The sequence below is a fragment of the Asparagus officinalis genome, chromosome 8 (assembly GCF_001876935.1).
Source record: "Asparagus officinalis chromosome 8, Aspof.V1, whole genome shotgun sequence".
Lineage (NCBI taxonomy): Eukaryota > Viridiplantae > Streptophyta > Magnoliopsida > Asparagales > Asparagaceae > Asparagus > Asparagus officinalis.
The window spans coordinates 54,773,450-54,793,545 of record NC_033801.1 but is presented as its reverse complement, the minus strand read 5'-3'; the positions used below and the strand labels follow the sequence as shown (position 1 = coordinate 54,793,545).

Sequence of the window (20,096 nt, the reverse complement as noted above, 5' to 3'; positions counted from 1 at the left end):
CGGGTCGGATTCGTCCGACCCACGCGGGCGCGGGTCGGATGCGTCCGACCCGCGCGGGTGCGGGTCGGATTCGTCCGACTCGCGCGGGCGTGGGTATTTGGCCTTTGGTGTTTTCCGATCTTCCGGGACCTGTATTTTCCACCATTTTGCGTATTTGAACGTCTTGTTGACTTGTACGATTTGCTAACTTGATTCATGCGCTCATTAGCTACTTTACGGCGCTTGGAACTGATCGACGCGCGTGTGTTGATTGACACGTATGAGCTGATTGACGCGTGCGATCTGATTGGCGCGCGCAAGCTGACTGACGTACGCGCATGTTGACCAACATACGCAAGCTGATTGACGAGCGCGTGCTGACCGACGCACACGAACTGATCTACACGCACGTGTTGACCGACGCGTACGAGCTGATTGACGCGCGCGAGCTGACTGTTGAGCGCGCAGGCCACTCGGTTCGCCGTTTTGCTTCATGCGCTTGTCGGTGTCAGATGATCCTCTTTGACTCGGATAATCCTCTTCGATTTGGATAATGGAGTTTATCATCTTCTATTTGTCTTGAGCTGTGTATGGACACCTATAGGCATTTTTAGATGCCTACAGATACCCCCTCCAAAGTATTTCAGACTCATTTCTTTTATAGAAGAGTCTGGAAGTCTTTGGATAAGATAGGCCTTTTCCTCAATTTCGTAAAGGGACTTGTGAATTGTTTCAATTCTTGACTTCTTCAGCCTTTAGTCTATTCATTATTTTGTCGAATAGATGAAGTTCTTCTGGCGCTACGTTTATCATCTGACCGTTGTCAAAATCTTGAATTGAAATTGGTGTGTAAGTTTCTGAACTTAGCTCGTGTCATTGAGTTGACTTTGAACTAATCATCTTCGTCAGAAATTCATATCTGAATCCGATTGAACTCCCTGAAATCATCGTTTGCCTTATTTTGGCGAGATTGCTGATACGTTGACCGTCATCGATCTTTACTATAACGTGTTCACCGACGTTAACATAGTTTATACTCGTACGTTTGCTGGAGTCTACACAGTTTAAGCTCTTAAGGCATTGGAGCATGACGATCCCAAATTCTGGGCTGCAGGACCAACTATTAAAGTTATTTCATCTGCAGATATTGATCTTATCCCAAAGTTGTTGGATGCTCAAGTTACGAGACCAACTAATGAAGTTGATGCGTCAATAGCCTGCATTTACATAATTTTTAGCAAATTCTCAACCATCAACGTGTTTGATTAGCCTTTACCGACTACCGTTTGAGTCGGGCTAGCATGCAGATTGTTTAAATCCATTCTGCACATAACGTTGTGCTAAAAGAGTTAACTCTTTTAGTGCTACGATATTGAATACGTAGACTTCGTCTTTCTCCTTTGAAAAGACTAAACAGCGACGTGTATCAGACGTAGACTTAGGGTTTTTGGCAAATTCTCAGCCTTCAACGGATTTGACATGCCTTTACTGATTACTGTTTGAATCGGGCTTGCATGCGGATTGTTTAAGTCCGTTCCGCATGTGACGTTGAGCTAAGAGAGTTAACTCTCTTAGTGCTACGATATTGAATACGTAGACTTCGTCTTTCTTAGGGAATAGACTACCCGGCAACACGTGTTAGGCGCTGACTTATCCCTACTTAGGATTCAGGATAAACTTCCCCAGACTGGATTCTGGTATCTTTTTCAATTGGTGAAAGACTAAACCGACAACGCGTGTTAGGCGTTGACTTATCCGTACTTAGACTTCGGGATAAAATTCCTCGTGCATGTGAAGCACGGATTTTTGCGTTATGAATAACAACCTACCACAATGTCCAATATGTGAGCTTTTCTTCCTTTTACAGTTATGAACAAACCGGCAACGCATGTTAGGCATTAACTTATCCCTGTTCAGGATTCGGGATAAAATTCCCCATCCATAAAAGGCATGGATTTTTGTTACTATGATACTAAATACGTAGATTCGATCGTTTTTATGGGAACGAACCACCCAGTAGCGCGGGTTAAGCACAGACTTATCCCTACTTAGGCTTCAGGATAAAATGCCCCAGATTGGATTCTGGTGTCTTCTTCAATCGGTGAAAGACTAAATCGGCAATGTGTGTTAGGCGTAGGTTTATCTCTGTTTAGGAGTCGAGATAAAATTCCCCGCATGTGTAAGGCGCGGATTTTGGTGTTATTAATAACGACCCACCACAATGTCGAATATGTGGGCTTTTGTCCTTTTTTACGGTCAAAGACTAACCGGCAACCCGTATTAGGCGCCGACTTATCCCTACTTAGGCTTCAGGATAAAATTCCCCGTGCGTATGACGTACGGATTTTGGAGTTGAAGGATTGTGTCTTATCTTGGGGCAAAGACAAACCTAAAATGGGAGAGGAAGAATTTTACATTCTATCTCCCGAAAGCGAAGAGGAAGAATTTTATATTCTATCTCCAGTGCAGAGGAAACTAAAAGTGGCATCTCTACTTTTAGAATCTGAAGAGTGAAACTAGGAGTGGGATCTCCACTCCGAGAATCGAAAGATTCGGATAATCCTAACTGTCGGAAGGTTTGATTACCGAACTAAAGTTGAATTCCTTATTTATCGAGAGTGAATTGTGGTTTTGGCCCTAACTGTAGGAAGGTTTGACCAAGCGGGAGTTTGAGGTGACCCTAACTGTAAGAAGGTTTGATCACTCGAATTGAAAGTGGACCTCTCATTCATTGGAGGAATCGAGAGGGGATTTTGGTTTTGGCCCTAACTGTAGGAAGGTTTGACCGAGTGAGAGGTTTGAGACGATTCTAACTGTAGGAAAGTTTGATCACTCAATTTGTGGATCTCTCGTTCATTAGAGGAATCGAGAGGGGATTTTGGTTGTGGTCCTAGCTGTAGGAAGGTTTGACCAAGTGGATAGTGGGAGTAGGAGTACAAATCACAGTGGGAGTGTTGACTTGTACAAATCACTCAGAGGGGGTTCCTGATGTTAAGTGACAAATACTTAACACAGAGGGGTTTGACAATCTTCAATGTTAAGTGCACAGACGCATCAAAAGTTCGAGTGGATTCAAACGAAAGGAATTTTGGTTGTCCCACCGTCAATTAGTCTGATCGGTGGGAGATTTTGTGGTGGAAGACTGTGAGTCGTCAAACACCAATGGGAGTTTTGTGAGGGAAGATTGATCCAACGAAGTGATCGAATCTCGTCTCAGCAAAAGAGTGTTCGGAAATCACGGTGGATTTAGTGTTTATCACTTTATTTGTAATGATCGGGTTATCCCTAAGAAAGTTACATGTAGCATTCTTTCGGGAACTTCCCGTTACATGAATCATCCACCCTCAGCTTCCTTTGTGGAACTGGGTCTAACATTATACTTAGTTACATGACCGGGTTATCCTTAAGAATATTACATATAAAAATTCTCCAGGAACTTCCCATCAACGGTAGGAAACAGTTTAAACTTATATACCTATTGGAGTATTAAGAAGTAATTTATACTCGTATACTTGTCGGAGTGTCGGAATGAGTAGTTTATACTCTTATACTTATTGGAGTGTCGCCATTCCCATTTGGCTTATCCCAGCTTTATGAGGCCGGCTTCAACCAAGGTTTGGATGCTATTATTGAGAGCAAAGTAATCCTTGGTAGGATGAAGGACCCTCCTGTGGTACGCACAGTACTTTGGATCCGTAGTATTGTCAGCTTCCTCCTGATTTGCGATAGGTGGTAGCTTGATCTTGTTGTTTTCAAGAAGGGATTTGAAGATGGCTGGAACGTCTTCGTCCTTGAAGGAGTACTTTTCTTGAAGTCTCGAACCCGAAGTTTTCTACTGTCTTTGGGGTTGCTGTTGTGAAGTCTGGTTAGCGTCAATAGCTACTGCAGGTGCTTTCCCTTTATCACGGGAGGTGAAATTTGATTTCGTAGGGTTAGCCGTCGGTTAGCTTCTTTCGGCTTTCTTCCTTCTGAGAAAGTGTTCGTCCTGCTCTCCGCACACCTTCAACTCTTTCCAATTGTTGGACGGTGCTACTCGCATAACTTCCAACACGTCCAAGGAGAGGTGGTTATGATAGGTTTGAAGGATGAAGTCCTCTGTGATCCGATCTCGGCAGTTCATTACCTTATTCCGGTAGCATTTGACGAAGTCGTCAACCGTCTCATCATCTTTTTGCTTCTCATCAAAGAGTTTCCTAATTGACACCTCAGTATCATCATCAAAAAATTGAGCGAGGAATAGGTTCTCCAGGTCGTCCCAGTTATTAATACTTTCGGACTTAAGATGGCGGTACCAATCGAAGGCGGGCCCGTGAAGGATGCCAACGAATAACCGAACCATCAATGCTTCATTGTCGGAGATCATACCCAAGTAAGATTTGAAGTAGATCAGATGTTGTGTGGGCGAACCCTTCCCCTCAAACGGCGTGAAGTTAATCAGGTTAAACTTCGCCGGGTATGCTATTGAATCCTACTCTCTTGGATAGGGACATGGAATGTCGGTCCTTTTCACCTCTCGAGCAGACATCAGAGCGTTGATTTTTCTCTCAAGATCTTTTATTTTCTCATCCTCACTCGTATCGGGCTTTGGACGATTCTCAATAGGAACAATGGGGCCACCCCCAGTGTTGTCGTTTTTGGTGGGACCACCCCTAACGTTGTTATTTTTAGTGGGACCACCCCCAACGTTCTGGTTAACGGGATGGTCATCAGCATTAATGTATTAATCCACGTTTGAATCGCTAGCTGCTTGGCTAACATTGTTGTGACGACTAGATTCACCTAGCTGATTCGATAAGGCTCGGATCTGCTGGTCATGCTCTTCTCTCATCCGCAACATAGTCATTTCCATTTCAAATTTAAATGCTTGCTTCTGCTTGGCTAGAGCATCCTCAACCATTTTAGTTACTTCCTTGGTGTTAATCATAAACACTTCGCGGGATTGCCCTGGGCTAGATACCGTATTGTCAGAAGCGACTGCAGAGTTAGCATCTGATGCTTCATCATCCGAGGATAACCCTCTCTGTATTCTTTGGTAGTCCCTACGTCTAGTGGTCCCTGCGCGTAGTCGAGTCAGACGATGCGATACAAGGAGGTCAGAAGTAGAAGGTCGAATTGACTTTCCCTTATCAACCATATTTATTGTGACTTCTGGAAGTTCGTCACCTTGAACGGCCGATTGTTTCCTGCGGAAACGCCATGGCTTCGACTTTGCCATTCCGTTGGAGATCCTCTCGAATACCAAGACTCTCTACTGAGTGGTCTTGGGGTAGGTACACGCTGATAATACTTCCCTGATAAGTTCGGTGCACGAGCAGTGAGATTTTGTCTTTTGAGTATATCTCTTCCGAGACTTGTTCATACCTCCAGCCCGATAGTACAACTCATTAGTCGGATGACCGGAGCAACCTATCGTGTGTTGACACGACTCCCCTGGTATAACGTTATCATTGTCAGATGAATACATTTATTTTAGGGGATTTGCCGCTTTATTAGCATTCTCAAGAGTCACGTGTTTAGAACTACGCTTTTGGGAGCGCAGGATTTCAACAGGCTCCTGGTTTTGGATACACCCCCCAGGCGGGTAGAAACCGGACTTTTCCCTTTATGAGAAGGCTTGAAATTGTTACGAGGGCGTGCGCGACCCCCAGCTCGATGAGTCGCTTAGGGTACGGTCACCGGACTTAAGCATTCTTCGGTCAGAAATTTGCCTCGATCTTTGCGTAAAGGACCCAGGTGATCCCCCATCCTCATCTTGAAACGGGACAAGTCTACGCTGTCGCGAGGCTCCACCGGAGATGCGGAACTCAAATGGATCGACAAAATAGGTACAAAACATCTTCTGCCTTAACTCTGGCGCGGGTCAGATTTAGATGACCCGTGGGTCGGAGGGTCGAATTTGGGTAACCCGCGGCTTGGAGGGTCGGATTTAGGTGACCCGTAGCTTGGAAGGTCGGATCTGGGTGACCTGCGAATTGGTGGGTCGGATTCGAGTGACCTGCGAATTAGCGAGTCGAATTCAAGTGACCCGTGTTTCGACGGGTCGGATTTGGGTGACCTGCGAATTGGCGGGGGGGGGGCGAGTGACATGCGAATTTGCGGGTCGGATTCGAGTGACTCGCGTTTTGGTGGGTCGGATTTGAGTGACCCGTGTTTTTTGATATTTTCGGCCGCCATCTTGGACTTTGGCCTCCAAACTTTATGCAGTTTTTGTGGCTTCTTTTCCACTTCTTCCCTCTGCAACCTTTTGGCCTCTTGCGCAAGAATTCACGCGTACGCAAGCAGTGCGCGGTGCTTTTTAATCCGCTCTTCAAGAGTTGAACAAGTCCTTTTGACTTGTACCCATTCACTTGTTGGTGATTTGGAGGAGAGGGTATTTGTTCGCTGTTGGGGTGCTTGGCGTTGCCTAATTTTCAGATTCGCCTCGTAACGGATCTCGTCAATTGACTCCAAAGCCCTAACGAGTTGGCGCGCAAGGCGTTGGCGTTGCCTTTGGCGAGCTCTCTTCGATAAAGTGGGCGCGCCTTCTATACTGAACTCCTTGATTGAGGAGGAGTTCAGATCTGCAGATCTGGACTCGTTGGAGGTTGGAAGGGCGTTGCAAGGTTCAGCTACCGCAGCAATGGGGGCGTTGATCTTCCTGCGCTTGTGAGAAGCGGAGGATCTGGAGGAGGAGGACAAGAGGTAATCTTCGTACTTCTGTTGGTCGAACTCGTATTTGACCACCTCTTCAATCGGGATCTTAATCATCAGATGCGACACGACAGCCTCAGCAGCGAGACCGTTGGCTTCCACTGTGGTTGCCAGTTTATTTTCGTCAAAAATTGTTTTCTTTATTGTATAACTCATTACAACTTTGATCATTACAATAAGTTCAAAAAAATCGGTCTTTTTATAAGACCTTTACACAATAAAAGTAAAAGATACAATTCTCTTGAAAATAAACACAAGATCCGTTTATCGTCTCCTGCTTGTGTGGGTGTCTTCGCCTATGCTGGGGTTTATCTGTGGACCACCTTTGATCAGATCCGGTTGCTAAAAATTCGGCAGAGCTCCTACCTCACCAAGAAGGTATTTGCTTAAAGCGTTGAAATCGACCAAGCAAAATCAGTAGTTCTTCTCGAGATTAAGACCAAGCCTAATCTTGAGGAACGGACGGGAATAGGTTTTAGATCCTTCGAATTGCTCCTTCTTTATGCCGGGATTCACCGGGATCTTGCTAGCCCTTGCTAAAATTCGTACTCCCTTGCTCTCCAACTCGGCAGCACCTCCTCGTCTTGATAATTAATCTGCCCGCTGAAAGGAGGCCCTAGGCTTGTATTTATAGGCTTCGGTTGGGGGATTTCGGATAAGAATGAATGTTTGGGGATGAAATCAGATCAGTTTGGATGCTCAAAAACGAATAAATCCTGAGAAAAACCGTCAAAAACCGAACAGGGATCGAAATAGCACGTGGGGCCGAATCTGACCCGTGCTTGCGCGGGTCAGATGGATCTGACCTACGCCCCCCGCGGGTCGGATTAGTCCGACTTGCGCGGGTGCTGGTCGGATTCATCCGACTCATGCGGGCGCGGGTGTTTTGGCCTTTGGTGTTTTCCAATCTTCCAGGACCTGTATTTTCCACCGTTTTACATATTTGAACATCTTGTTAACTTGTACGATTTGCTAACTTGCTTCATACGCTCGTTAGCTTCTTTACGACACTTGGAACTTATTGACACGTGTGAGCTGATTAACGCGTATGATCTGATTAACGCGCGCGAGCTGACTGACGTCCCCGCGTGTTGACCGACGTGCGCGAGCTGATTGACGAGCACGCGCTTGTTCGCGGGAAAAATTGTGTTCTTCATTGACGTCATTGTTCTCTCAAGTAATTGCTTTTTGATTACAAAAGATCCGGTCTTTTTATAAGATCCGGTTACAACGAAATCAAAGAAAAAAATAAAAAGATTACAACTTTCCTTTCGAACGAATCACGAGCTCCTGTTTTGCGGTCACTCGCTTTTGTGGGTTCTTTACCAACGCCGGGGTTAATCCGTGGACCACCGCGCTATCTAGATTTGGTCGGATCTACACGATTTGACGGGTGTTATCTCACTAAGGAAATAACAGCCGGGGGGTACTATTTCACCAAGGAAATAATAGCCTTTAGTTCTCGGGATCAAAGGCCAAGCTTTGATCCGGAGTATTACTTCGTATAGATCTCAGATCTGATTTCTCTCTCTCAAACTCCTGCCTTTTGTGACGTGGATGCTCGCCAAGAACCAGATATGAATGTCCAAGTCTTCAAGTCTTCAAAACTCCAAGCTCAGTTCTCAATTCGGCAGAGTTTCGGCTCCAAAAGTTCCAACCTCCAAAAAATGAGCTCAAGCCCTCTATTTATAGGCTCTCAGATCTGTGCCTTGGCACAGATCTGGGCCGGCCACCTAGAGGTGGCTCGGTTTTGGCCGAGTCCCCTTGGTGTTTGGGTTTTGCCATTTTTTTCGGTCTCGTGGTTGATTTGGACTCTGATTTGTTGATCTGAATCCTGATTTGGCAGTAAACCCGCTTCGTTGTTGATCCGGACTCTGATTTGACAGTCCGAATCCTAATATGGCAGTAAATCCGCCTCGGTGTTTGAGTTCAAATCCTTTCTATGGTTGGATGACTCGTTAACTCACCGAACGGTTAGCTTGATTCCGCATGCGAATGGACGTATTCCATTGTTTGCGTGCGGTTCGTTAGCCTCGTCGCCTCGTTAATCCGCTTCGTTGTGTGTCACTTGGCTTCGGCGTTGTGGACTGACGCTCGTGTTTGGATACGTTGCCCGATGGTTTGTCGGTTTGTGCCGAGCTGTGCTAAGGGACCTATAAGCAATTTTATACACCTACAGATACCCCCTCTAAAGTATTTCAGTCTCGTTCTTTTATAAAAGAGTCTGGAATACTTTGGATATGATTGTCCCAACCTTCAGTCGGTGTAACGGGACCTTGGAATGGCTTCTGTTCTTGATTCCTTCAATCCTTTAGGCTATTCGGTGCTTTGTCGAATGTCTGTAATTTTCTGATCTTTAGCTCGTGTTTGTTGGTTCAACATAGAACTGACCCTCGATTGTTGGCGTTGAGTCTTTATTTGCGACGCGTTGTCTGGCGTAGGTGTTGTTGAGTTATCTTAAGAAAAATTTTTGGAAAAATATTCTCTAGGAACTTCTCAACCAAAAATAGGGAATAGTTTATACTCGTATACCTTATTGGAGTATTAAGAAGCAGTTTATACTCGTATACTTTTCGGAGTATTGATTTTTTCATTGCAACGCATTGATCTTCGGAGTATTAAGAAGCAGTTTATACTCGTATACTTTTCGGAGTATTAAGAAGCAGTTTATACTCGTATACTTTTCGGAGTATTAAGAAGCAGTTTATACTCGTATACTTTTCGGAGTATTAAGAAGCAGTTTATACTCGTATACTTTTCGGAGTACGCAGAGAAACTTGCCGCTGTTAAGGCTAAAATTACTTCCTTCAGTTTGTTAGATCTGATTTGAGACGTCTTCTTGTATCTCCACTTGGTCTGATTTTATAAATGAAATAAAGTCTTTTTTTTAGCGTACTCATCTTTTTATCATTATGTTTCTCTGTTGATTGTGAACCCAACGGTCATAATACTTACAGGATTTTTGGCAAATCCTCAGCCATCAACGGGTTTGATGCGCCTTTACCGACTACCGTTTGAGTCGGGCTAGCATGCGGATTGTCTAAATCCGTTCCGCATGTGACGTTGTGCTAAGAGAGTTAACGCTCTTAGTGCTACGATATTGAATACGTAGACTTCGTCTTTCTCCTGTGAAAAGACTAAACAGCAACGTGTATCAGACGTTGACTTAGGATTTTTGGCAAATCCTCAGCCTTCAACGGATTTGACGTCCTCTTACCGACTACCGTTTGAATCGGGCTTACATGCGGATTGTCTTAAGTCCGTTCCGCATGTGACGTTGTGCTAAAGGAATGAACTCCCTTAGACTTGATGCTACGACTTCGAATACGTAGACTTCGTCTTTCTCACGGGAATAGACTACCCGGCGACGCGTGTTAGGCGTTGACTTTAGGATTTTTGGCTAACCCCAAGCCTTTAACGGATTTGATTAGCCTTTACCGACTACCGTTTGAGTCGGGCTAGCATGCGGATTGACGAAATCCGTTCCGCATGTAACGTTGTGCTAAGAGAGTGAATTCTCTTAGACTTTGTGCTATGATGTTGAATACATAGGCTTTACCATTGTTATGGGAATAGGCTACCCAGCAACGTGTATTAGACGTTGACTTATCCCTACTTAGGCTTCGGGATAAAAATACCCCAGACTGGTATTCTGGTGTCTTTTTCAATCGGTAAAAGACTAAACCGGCGACACGTGTTAGGTGTCGACATTTTTCTACAACAAGAAGAAGCTTTCAAACCCTATTGGAATCATCATTTCTTCAGCTCTTCTTGTTCATTGAGAAGTTTTCTAAACTCTTTCCTATATAGCTTATTATTTCACCTTCATTTGATTAAGCTATATTCATTGAGTTATATTTATTGAGTTTCATTCACTATTATCACACACACTTATTGAGCTTGATATTCTCATATTATATATTGTGGGTTGTAGTGTGGGATTTAGTGAGTGTGAGCTTTATTGTGTTCTCACTTGTTAATTGAGAACAAATCATTGTATTGAACCTTTATTTGTGAGATTCACTTGTAACACACTTGTACACCGAGAGAAGTGTGAGGAGAGAGAGACGGGGTCAAATCCAATAGGAGTGGCGTCGATTGACGAACCTAGGGAGAGGTTGTAATCGAGCACTTGAGGAGGAGGACACGGGCTAGGTTCCTACACTTAGTGTGTAAAGTGTGTTTGTTGAGTGATTGTGTAGTTTGAGAGTTTTCGGTGAACTTGTAAACCGAGTGTGTAGAAGTTCCGGCTTCCAAACCGGATTGTGATAGTGGATATCTCCTCGAGGTGAGGAGCGGGGACGTAGGTCGTGGGGACCGAACCTCGTGAACATATCGTGTGTTTGTGTTTTGTTTGGCGTACATATTATTCATCTTTATTGCTCATATTCATATCATATTTATTCTTGCTAGATCAAATTGATCAATATAATTTTAATTGGTATTAATTGGGATTAGATTAGCATAAGACCCTAATCATCCCCCCTCTAGGGTCTAACACACTCATCAGGCAGCTCCTGGTTCGAGTAGGAGTCATATCACTGGATTGCATCCTGGAGTATTGGGGTTGTGGCTAACATTCATCGAGGGCTTCGACAGATTTCTAGTGCTTTTACACGGAAGGAAAGTGAATCGCCGGCTCAGATTCCTACTGTTAGGGTGGAGCTTCCGTACACTTATTTGATGGCTTAGTTCGTCCTTCATCGTTCTGATATGATGTCGGTACCGAACGCCACAGACCCCTCCGTTCCCCTATTACAGTTGCTTGAGAATGGTAAGTGGGAGGGGCGAGGATTCCCTGACATCAGACAGCAGCTACAGGTCCACAAGTGTTGGGCATTTTCCACTTGCTTTCCGCAGTTCTCCGGTCGATACGGCGAGTGTCTGATTGATGAGGAGAGGCCGAGGGAGGATCGAACTCATTTAGACATCGGCTGCTTTAGTTATCTGACTTTCCGGGTGAGGAATCAGTGTTTCATAGAGCCATACCTACCCTGCCGGTTCGCTCGCCAGTTTGGCTATGATCAGCTTTATGTCGGGAATCCACGTCAGCAGCTTCGGACCCACGACGGTTTGGTGGACGGTCTTCGTGCATGGTTGTGGACCGTGACGGGCTGTACTGGTGCTAAGTTCAGTCTCCCGAGTGCTGAGCGGCAGTTGAACCTCACCTTCTTAAGCTGCAAGTGGTTGTTAGCAGCTAATAAAACTGTCCCCGTAAAGCCGATTGTAGAGCTAGAGGCTGAGGAGGCTTCTCAGGCTGATTCTCGTATGATTTGGGAAAATGCTCGGTCACAAAGGGCACGGAACAAGACTCGTCGGATTGATGAAGAGGGAAAGAAGATCTTTCATTCTGCTGATGAGGCTTCAGGCGGAGATCTTGAAGATTACGAGGACTGTTCTGAACGAGGTCAGTTACTTACTCTTTCCTTCTATCTTCCAGAATTATTAAACCTGACTATGGTTTGATGTTTCAGGGACCACAGCTGACCAACATGAAGAGTTCCGTCCTTCTTCCCAGGCGAGACCTTCGATTGTTGTCCCTACTACTAGGCGGAAGAGATTAGCCCGCAAGCCGCGTGCAGTTTCGCGAGCATCTGATATGGATTTGACCGGTGACGATCCTGTTAGTGACGGAGGTAACATCTACCCTATAGACCAACCTCTTGATCATTCAGAACTTCGACTCATGCTTTTCCATCTCTATATAGGAGAGCGTGGGGAGAGAGAGATGAGTCCTGATCCTGCTTTTCATGATTTTGCATCTTCTGGTGAGCCCGACTCACCACACCAGGTAGAAAAGTCTGCAGAAGCTGCCGACATTAGGGAGACTGTCAATGTAGGACCCGGTTCGATAAATCCAGGTACATCTACCATTAACAATATATCTTTTAGATAGCACACAAAGGAGTCGAATGATTCAGAATTTGTGCATTCCCTGATTGTCTCTGTGCTTCTCGCTCTTTTAGATAATTTGCAGGAGGCAAACGTGGATCTTGGGAATAGAGAGGCTGACGCACCTATAAGAGGTAACTCATTTCTATCGGTTGTAGTCTCTTTATTCTTCCTTCGTACTTATATTCTCTTGTGTCAGATTTCTCGACTGATGATTTTGACGAGGAAGGCTTGCTTGTGGACACTCCTATGCTCCACTTCATGTATGGCTCTCCTCAGATTGATGACCAGTTGCCTGGAGATGTATTTCCTGAGTCTACGCTCCCTAAAAATCCCGATGATGGTTTTTCTGAAGGTACGTAGCTCTCCTCAAGTTAATTATAGGACCAGTCAATTTTTTGACTAATGCAACTATAATATGATGCATCTGAGAATTCTATTTTGTATTTGACAGGAGCTTTTGTCGAGACTGATCCCGTTGAGCCGGCTGTGAGACCAAATACACCAGTTGATACACCCACAGCCGTTACACCTCCACTACCCCCAGTGACCCAAGGGGCAGAAGGTATATATTAAGCAACTGAGAAATGTCATTTACTTCCTTATTAAGGTTTTCTTGACGAATTTCTCCTTCTTGTGTAGAGCTTTCTTCTCGGCTTCATGTCCTTGTGAAGGAGTTATTATCAGACAGCGACCCAGAGAAGATTGTCCTCTGCATAGAAATCCGCTCCTTCTTCTCCTTTGTGAATTCTATGATTGGCAAACTCTTCCACGACGGACTTTCCCTTCACCAGTTTAAGCCATTCCTTGATCTTAAGATAAATTCAATAAGGGATGCAGGATACCCGGATCTGGCGAAGGCTATAGTTGATGATCTTGACTGCCTAGAGCATGAGCTTCAGACGTTTCGCGAGCTCCGGGATGTAGGTGCCTCTTCATTCATTGCTGCCGACTTGGATACTCACTTACAGACATGGCGCGATACTCGACTTTTTGCTGAGCTCGAGATTCAGGTGCAGCGGGATCGAGTGGACCGAGTTGAGGCCAACCTTGTTGCTAGATCATCTTCACTCGACGAGCTTGATTTTTCCATTACTTCTTGTGAGACCCAAATAGACCAGCTCCGAAGAGAACTCCGTGAAAAAGAGGAGACTTTGGGTATTCTTCATATGACGAAGGTACAGGATCAGCGAGCCCACACTGCTTTATCTGAGGAGTTGAAATCTTTGAAACAGACACTGACCGAGACGGAGGAGGTTGCTGCGAAGACTTTAGCCACCACCGAAGAGTCCATCAGAGCTGAGCTGAGGCAAGCTTATGATGAGAAGCTGTCTAAGCTGTTCAAGTCCGTTCCGCATGTGACGTTAAGCTAAAAGAGTTAACCCTTTTAGTGCTACGATATTGAATACGTAGACTTCGTCTTTCTCACGGGAATAGACTACCCGGTGACGCGTGTTAGGCGTTGACTTTAGGGTTTTTGGCTAACCCCCAGCCTTCAACGGGTTTGATTAGCCTTTACCGACTACCGTTTGAGTCGGGCTAGCATGCGGATTGTCTAAATCCGTTCCGCATGTGACGTTGTGCTAAGAGAGTTAACGCTCTTAGTGCTACGATATTGAATACGTAGACTTCGTCTTTCTCACGGGAATAGACTACCCGGCGACGCGTGTTAGGCGTTGACTTTAGGATTTTTTGCTAACCCCCAGCCTTCAACGGATTTGATTAGCCTTTACTGACTACCGTTTGAGTCGGGCTAGCATGCGAATTGTCTAAATCCGTTCCGCATGTGACGTTGTGCTAAAGGAATGAACTCCCTTAGACTTGATGCTACGACTTCGAATACGTAGACTTCGCTATTGTTATGGGGATAGGCTATCCTGCAACGTGTATTAGACGCTGACTTATCCCTACTTAGGCTTCGGGATAAAATACCCCAGAATCGAACTTTGGTGTCTTTTTCCATGGAGAAAGACTAAACCGGCGACGCGTGTTAGGCGTCGGCATATCCTTTCTTAGGATTCAGGATGAAATTCCCCATGCGTGTAAGGCATGGATTTTGGTGTTATTAATAACAACCTGCCACAATGTTGAATATGTGGACGGGTGTTCTTTTTAATGGTTAAGAACTAACCGGCAGCGCGGGTTAAGCGCAGACTTATCCTTGCTTAGGTTTCAGGATAGAATACCCCAGAATCGAACTCTGGTGTCTTTTTCCACGGAGAAAGACTAAACCGGCAGCGCATGTTAGGCGCAGACTTATCCCTGCTTAGGATTCGGGATAAACTTCCTAGGATGAATCCTAAATTGATAAATTTCAGAAAAGATTGGCGCAGGAAAGGAAGAATTTTATATTCTATTTCCCGGTCTTCTTTTAGGGTGAAGGCGAACCCGAATACAAGGAAGGGAGAATTTTATATTCTATTCCTTGATCCTGAAAAGGAAGAATTTTATATTCTATTTCCAGTGCAAGAGAAACTAGAAGTGGGATCTCCACTCCGAGAATCTGGAAAAAACTAGATAAACTTGCCTTTTATAGGATTGGTTATCTAATCTGAAAAATGAGTTCTTCGTTTATCGAAGTGAAACTTCAACTTCGGTTATAGCCATGAGAAGGCTTAACCAAAGAGAAAAAGAAGGGAGTTCTTTCGTTTATCGAAAGGGGACTCTGAACTGAAAGTGAACCTCTTGTTCATGAAAAGGGTCAAGAGGGCCAGAAAGACATTTTTTTGGTGGACTCACTGTCAATTGGAATTGATCCGTGAGGGATTTTGGTGGTGAAAAATGATTTTGGGTTATCCTCTAGAATATTAAGTGCAATATTCTTCAAGAAACTTCCCGGTAAATGGGTTATTCTGAATGTACTAGGGATAGTACTTTTTCAAGAACTTCTCATTTATTGGCATTAATTGCCTGGTGCCTTCTTGAGTAATCAAGCGATATGCGCCGTTTGAGTAGATCGTGTCTATCACAAACGGTCCTTCCCACTTGGGTTCGAATTTACCTTTCTTCTTGGAGTTGAGGATTATCGGTCGACGAGCAGCGAGGACCAGATCTCCTTCCTTGAAGCTTCTCTGTCGGACTCTTTTGTTAAAAGCCCTAGATATTCTGGCTTGATAAAACTCGATGTGTTGTTGAGCTTCCAAGCGCTTTTCATCCAATCTTTCGAGTTCTTGTGTGCGTATGGTGGTGCGATAAGCCCAGAGTGCTTCACCGAGTTTATCATCCCAGTCTCATTTATTGGTCTTCACGAGCTTTGACAGGATCTTAATGATCGTCTTGTTAAACGCCTCAGCTAATCCATTCGTAGCGGGATAATAAGCTGTCGACGACACATCTTCAATTTTGAACATGTCACAAAACCTGACGAAGGCGTTGCTTATGAACTGCGGACCGTTGTCATGAATGATCCGTCTCGGCACGCCGTGTCTGTATATGACATGATGCTTGATGAAATTGATGACGTTGTTCGTCTTCACTTCTCTAAGCGGGATCGCTTCAGCCCACTTTGAAAAGTTATCCGTGATTGCGAGGATGAATCGATCTCCTTCGACTGAAGGGGGAAAAATAGGACCGACAATGTCCATCCCCCATGTCTCAAACGGCCAAGACGTGATTGACGTGTGCAACTGCTCTGGTGGTTGATGCATATAATTTGCATGTACTTGACAAGCATGACACTCTCGGGCGTATTCGATTGCATCACGAACCATTGTCGACCAAAAATATCCCATTCTCCTGATGCGATCATACAGTTTGGGACCAGGCTGATGCGCACCATATTCTCCTTCGTGTGCTTCCTTAAGAACTTCTTCTGCTTATTTGTTCGAAAGGCATCGGAGTAATAAACCATCATACCCTCTACGGTATAACGTATGGGTCTCGATATTATAGAAGAATCTTGGTGCTCTTCGGCGGATTGATTCTCTTTCTTTTACGTCCTTCGGTAAAATACCATATTGGACATAGTCAATGATATGAAAACGCCTGTTCGCGGGGAAAGTTGGTGTTTTCTTCATTATCGATTCCATTGCACTCAGTTAACAACTTTATGCGTTACAAAGAGATCCGGTCTTTTTATGAGATCCGGCTTACAATGAAAATCATACCGAACAAATCACAAGATCCTGTTATTCGGTCTCTTGCTTCTGTGGGTTGTTTGCCTGCGCCGGGGTTGCTTACCGTGGACCACCGCGTGATCTGGATCCAAGCAGATCTACGACGTATTACGGGTATTATCCCACCAAGGAGATAATAGCCGGGAGGGATCGTTTCACCAAGGAAACGACCGCTCGAATCTCGGGATCTAAGAGCCAAGCTTAGATCCGGAGTGTAACGACGTAGATCTGAGGATTAAACTCTCTCGAACTCCTGCCTTTTTCGGTGCTGGTGCTCGCTAAGAATCAAATCCGGGTCTCCAAGTCTTCAAGCCTTCAGATCTCCGAGTTGAGGTGACAATCCGGCAGAGTTTCGGCTCTCTCCAAAGTTTCAGAAGAAGTCCCTCAAATGAACGAGTACTAGGCCTATTTATAGGCTCTCAGAACTGTGCGTTTGCACAGTTCTGAGCCTAGCCACCCCTAGGTGGCTCGGCCATAGCCGAGCCACCCAGGGGTGGCTCGGCCTTGGCCGAGCCACCTCAGGGTGGCTCGGCCTTGGCCGAGCCACCTCAGGGTGGCTCGGCCTTGGCCGAGCCACCTCAGGGTGGCTCGGCCTTGGCCGAGCCACCATCTCTTGAACGATACATTGATTTGCCCGAAGCAGTACGTCCAGGCACAAATATTATCGTCAAGAAAGAAAAATCGCTTCAACATATAAAGAAAAAGTAGATACAAATCAGTGTATTAAACATAATAATAAACTAATAACTAATAATGATGAAAATTAAAATAAATGACTCACACATATATATCTCCAACAAGCCACCAGCGCATCAATCCGCTGCGATTTCCACGTCAAAAATATGTTGAAGAAATCGTGTCTCCTGGCTAAAACGGCAAGGAAATTGTTGAAAGCATTGGCAAAGGCCCCAACAGGCACTCCGTTTTCCCATCGGATCACAGCCCTCCGATTAAGATCAGGGATGAGGCTCGATTCCTTAGTAGCATTGCGGCCGCGTCGAGGAGGTTTCTCGGTACCTGCGAAACAAAGAATCGAATGAAACAATGAATCAATATATATTTGCGAAAAAAATTTAAAATAATAACCGATAAACTATAAAAATTTATTCATACCTTTCAGTTCGAGGCATCTACGTTTTGCTTGTTCGTACCTTTGCAGCGCGATGGGGCGCATATCATGATAAGAATCCCAATCATCCCTCACCTTGGCCGGACCGTGGACTCGCTGATCCGTAATAGAATCTGGCGGTAGTGCCGCAGCTTCTAAAGCTACGCTATACGGCTCAAATCTCCTCTCCACCAATATATCTGCATGCGGTGGTGGTGGTATCTCTGCATGCTGTGTAGGATCAGCCTGTGTCTCCACGTCATGTGGAGCATCTCCGCGTGATGTGTCCTGTGGCTGCGAGTCATGTGTAGCATCTCCTCCTCCTGTGTAGTAAATGTTAAAAATATATTAGGCTCATGTTAATAGTTTATAGAAATGTACAAATATAACAAATAAATAAAAATACCTGACGTAGAGGCATGTGCGTCGCCTCCAGAATGTCTACCAAAAATTCTCTCAAGCGCTTTCTTACGTAATCCTTTTGTCATCTATACTTTGAAAACATAATGAATATCCAACAAAGGCAATAATGTAATACAGATGTCCAGTTAAACAGATAATGCAAATAATTAATAAAACAGCACATGGCAACAGAATCGCGTGTACATGATGTCCAGTTAAACAGATAATACAAAGGCAATAATGTAATACATGACACACTGTGTTACATGATAACCAGTCAAACAGATGATGTTGAGGCTCTACTCTGCGATCGTGTACGGATAGCCTGCGACCGTGTGCGTGCCAACGAAAGGACTGTTCTTATAGTTTTATCGACTCCGCTGCGGACAGGTTTTTTTCCTTTACGCCTTGGCTCACATATAATCGCAGGTACATCAGGGCGCGCTAGTGCAATTTCATCGTCCAGATTATTATTTTGTGTCAATGAAAACTCCTCGGTTATTTCGTCGGCCAAGATAACCTCCTCATCGTGATCTTCGTCAGACACGACTTCATGAATGTAGGCTCTAGGTGGATTCTTAAGGATAACCCATTCGTCATTTTTCATTATATCTTTGACATAAAAGCACTGTTTGGCGTGAGTAGCTAACATGTATTTTTCAGACTGATATATTTCCTTGTTAAGATTAAGGATTGTGTAACCGTAGTCATCCTTCGCCTTTTTTTGTTCACACCGACGAACCTTAAACATCACATGACTGACTTCCTTATTAATCCCATAGAAAATCTCCACGATGTCTTCTACCTGACCGTAGCAATAGATTTCCCCCTGTATCGGATTTAGATCTTTTGCACTAGCGTATGACAGTTGAGAGAAGGAGCAGAACACACCGCTGTTTTGCGTTTGTCGTCTCTCTTCGAGACCGACGATGTTAAACCTAAAGCCGTTGACACAGTAGCCTCCATAATGCTTAACCACATTAGAAGGACCTCTGGCATATAAACAAACTTTAGACAGGTTAATCTCATTCGTAATCCGTTTGTCAACCTTTAAGAAAAGAAGCAAATAGTTTACATATCTGTTGGCAGGCACATATATTTGATATACGAATCAGAAATGTAAAAAGATCTTACTTCACCCTTCAGCCATGCAGGGAATTGTCTAGAGTGTGTGTCCATAACTCTCTTATTTTTTGTTCTGCATTTAAGATTAGTCTGGACATGTCGGATGTGAAGCCTAGACAAGAAGCATTTATAACGGTTAAATAGAGATAATTATTGTGAGGTGATATAATCTGATTCAAACAGTTAAATACTTACGCCGCGTATATGTTAAATGTAGTATCATTGCTCAGGATATATGTGTGGGCTTGATCTAGCTCCATTCTGGGGAATCTAGTGTCCTCCCCACGATCATTGTAGAATGTACCGTCAATTATTCGTTGGGGACGGTTTAGCCTTGTCTCTACGCCCCGCAAGTAACGAGAGATAAAATTCAAACTCTCGTTACTTATGTAGTTCTCTGCGATCGACCCTTCAGGATGTGCACGATTATGTATCAGTTGTTTCATGAAACCCAAATACCTACAAGCATATAGTTTCATGATTTGTGACAAAATTGAACTAAAAAACGTAATTTGACAAATATTAAATGAATATTATAATAATAAATACCTCTCCACGGGGTACATCCAGCGATATTGAACTGGTCCAGCGATGCGGGCTTCGTATGCTAAATGTATTGTGAGATACACCATGACCGTGAAGAATGAGGGTGGAAATAGTATTTTCATTTTACACAGTGTATTAGCAACACGTCCCTCTAATTCTTCAAACTCCCTGACATCAATCACCTTAGAGCACAGTTGCTTGAAGAAACCGCAGAATTCTATTACCACCATCGCGAGTTC

At 44.4% G+C, this 20,096-nt stretch overlaps 1 protein-coding gene across 1 annotated transcript in view; it reads right to left on the bottom strand.

The window, feature by feature from the left end:
• LOC109821260 overlaps positions 1-17,861 on the bottom strand; it is a 40,040-nt gene extending 22,179 nt beyond the window's left edge. The window contains exons 1-3 of the mRNA XM_020387441.1: positions 17,790-17,861; positions 17,458-17,693; positions 17,284-17,360 (exon numbers count right to left, since the gene is read on the bottom strand). Of these exons, the coding sequence (XP_020243030.1) occupies positions 17,284-17,360; positions 17,458-17,693; positions 17,790-17,850 (374 nt within the window). The 5' untranslated portion in view covers positions 17,851-17,861. The remainder of the gene's footprint in view (positions 1-17,283; positions 17,361-17,457; positions 17,694-17,789) is intronic.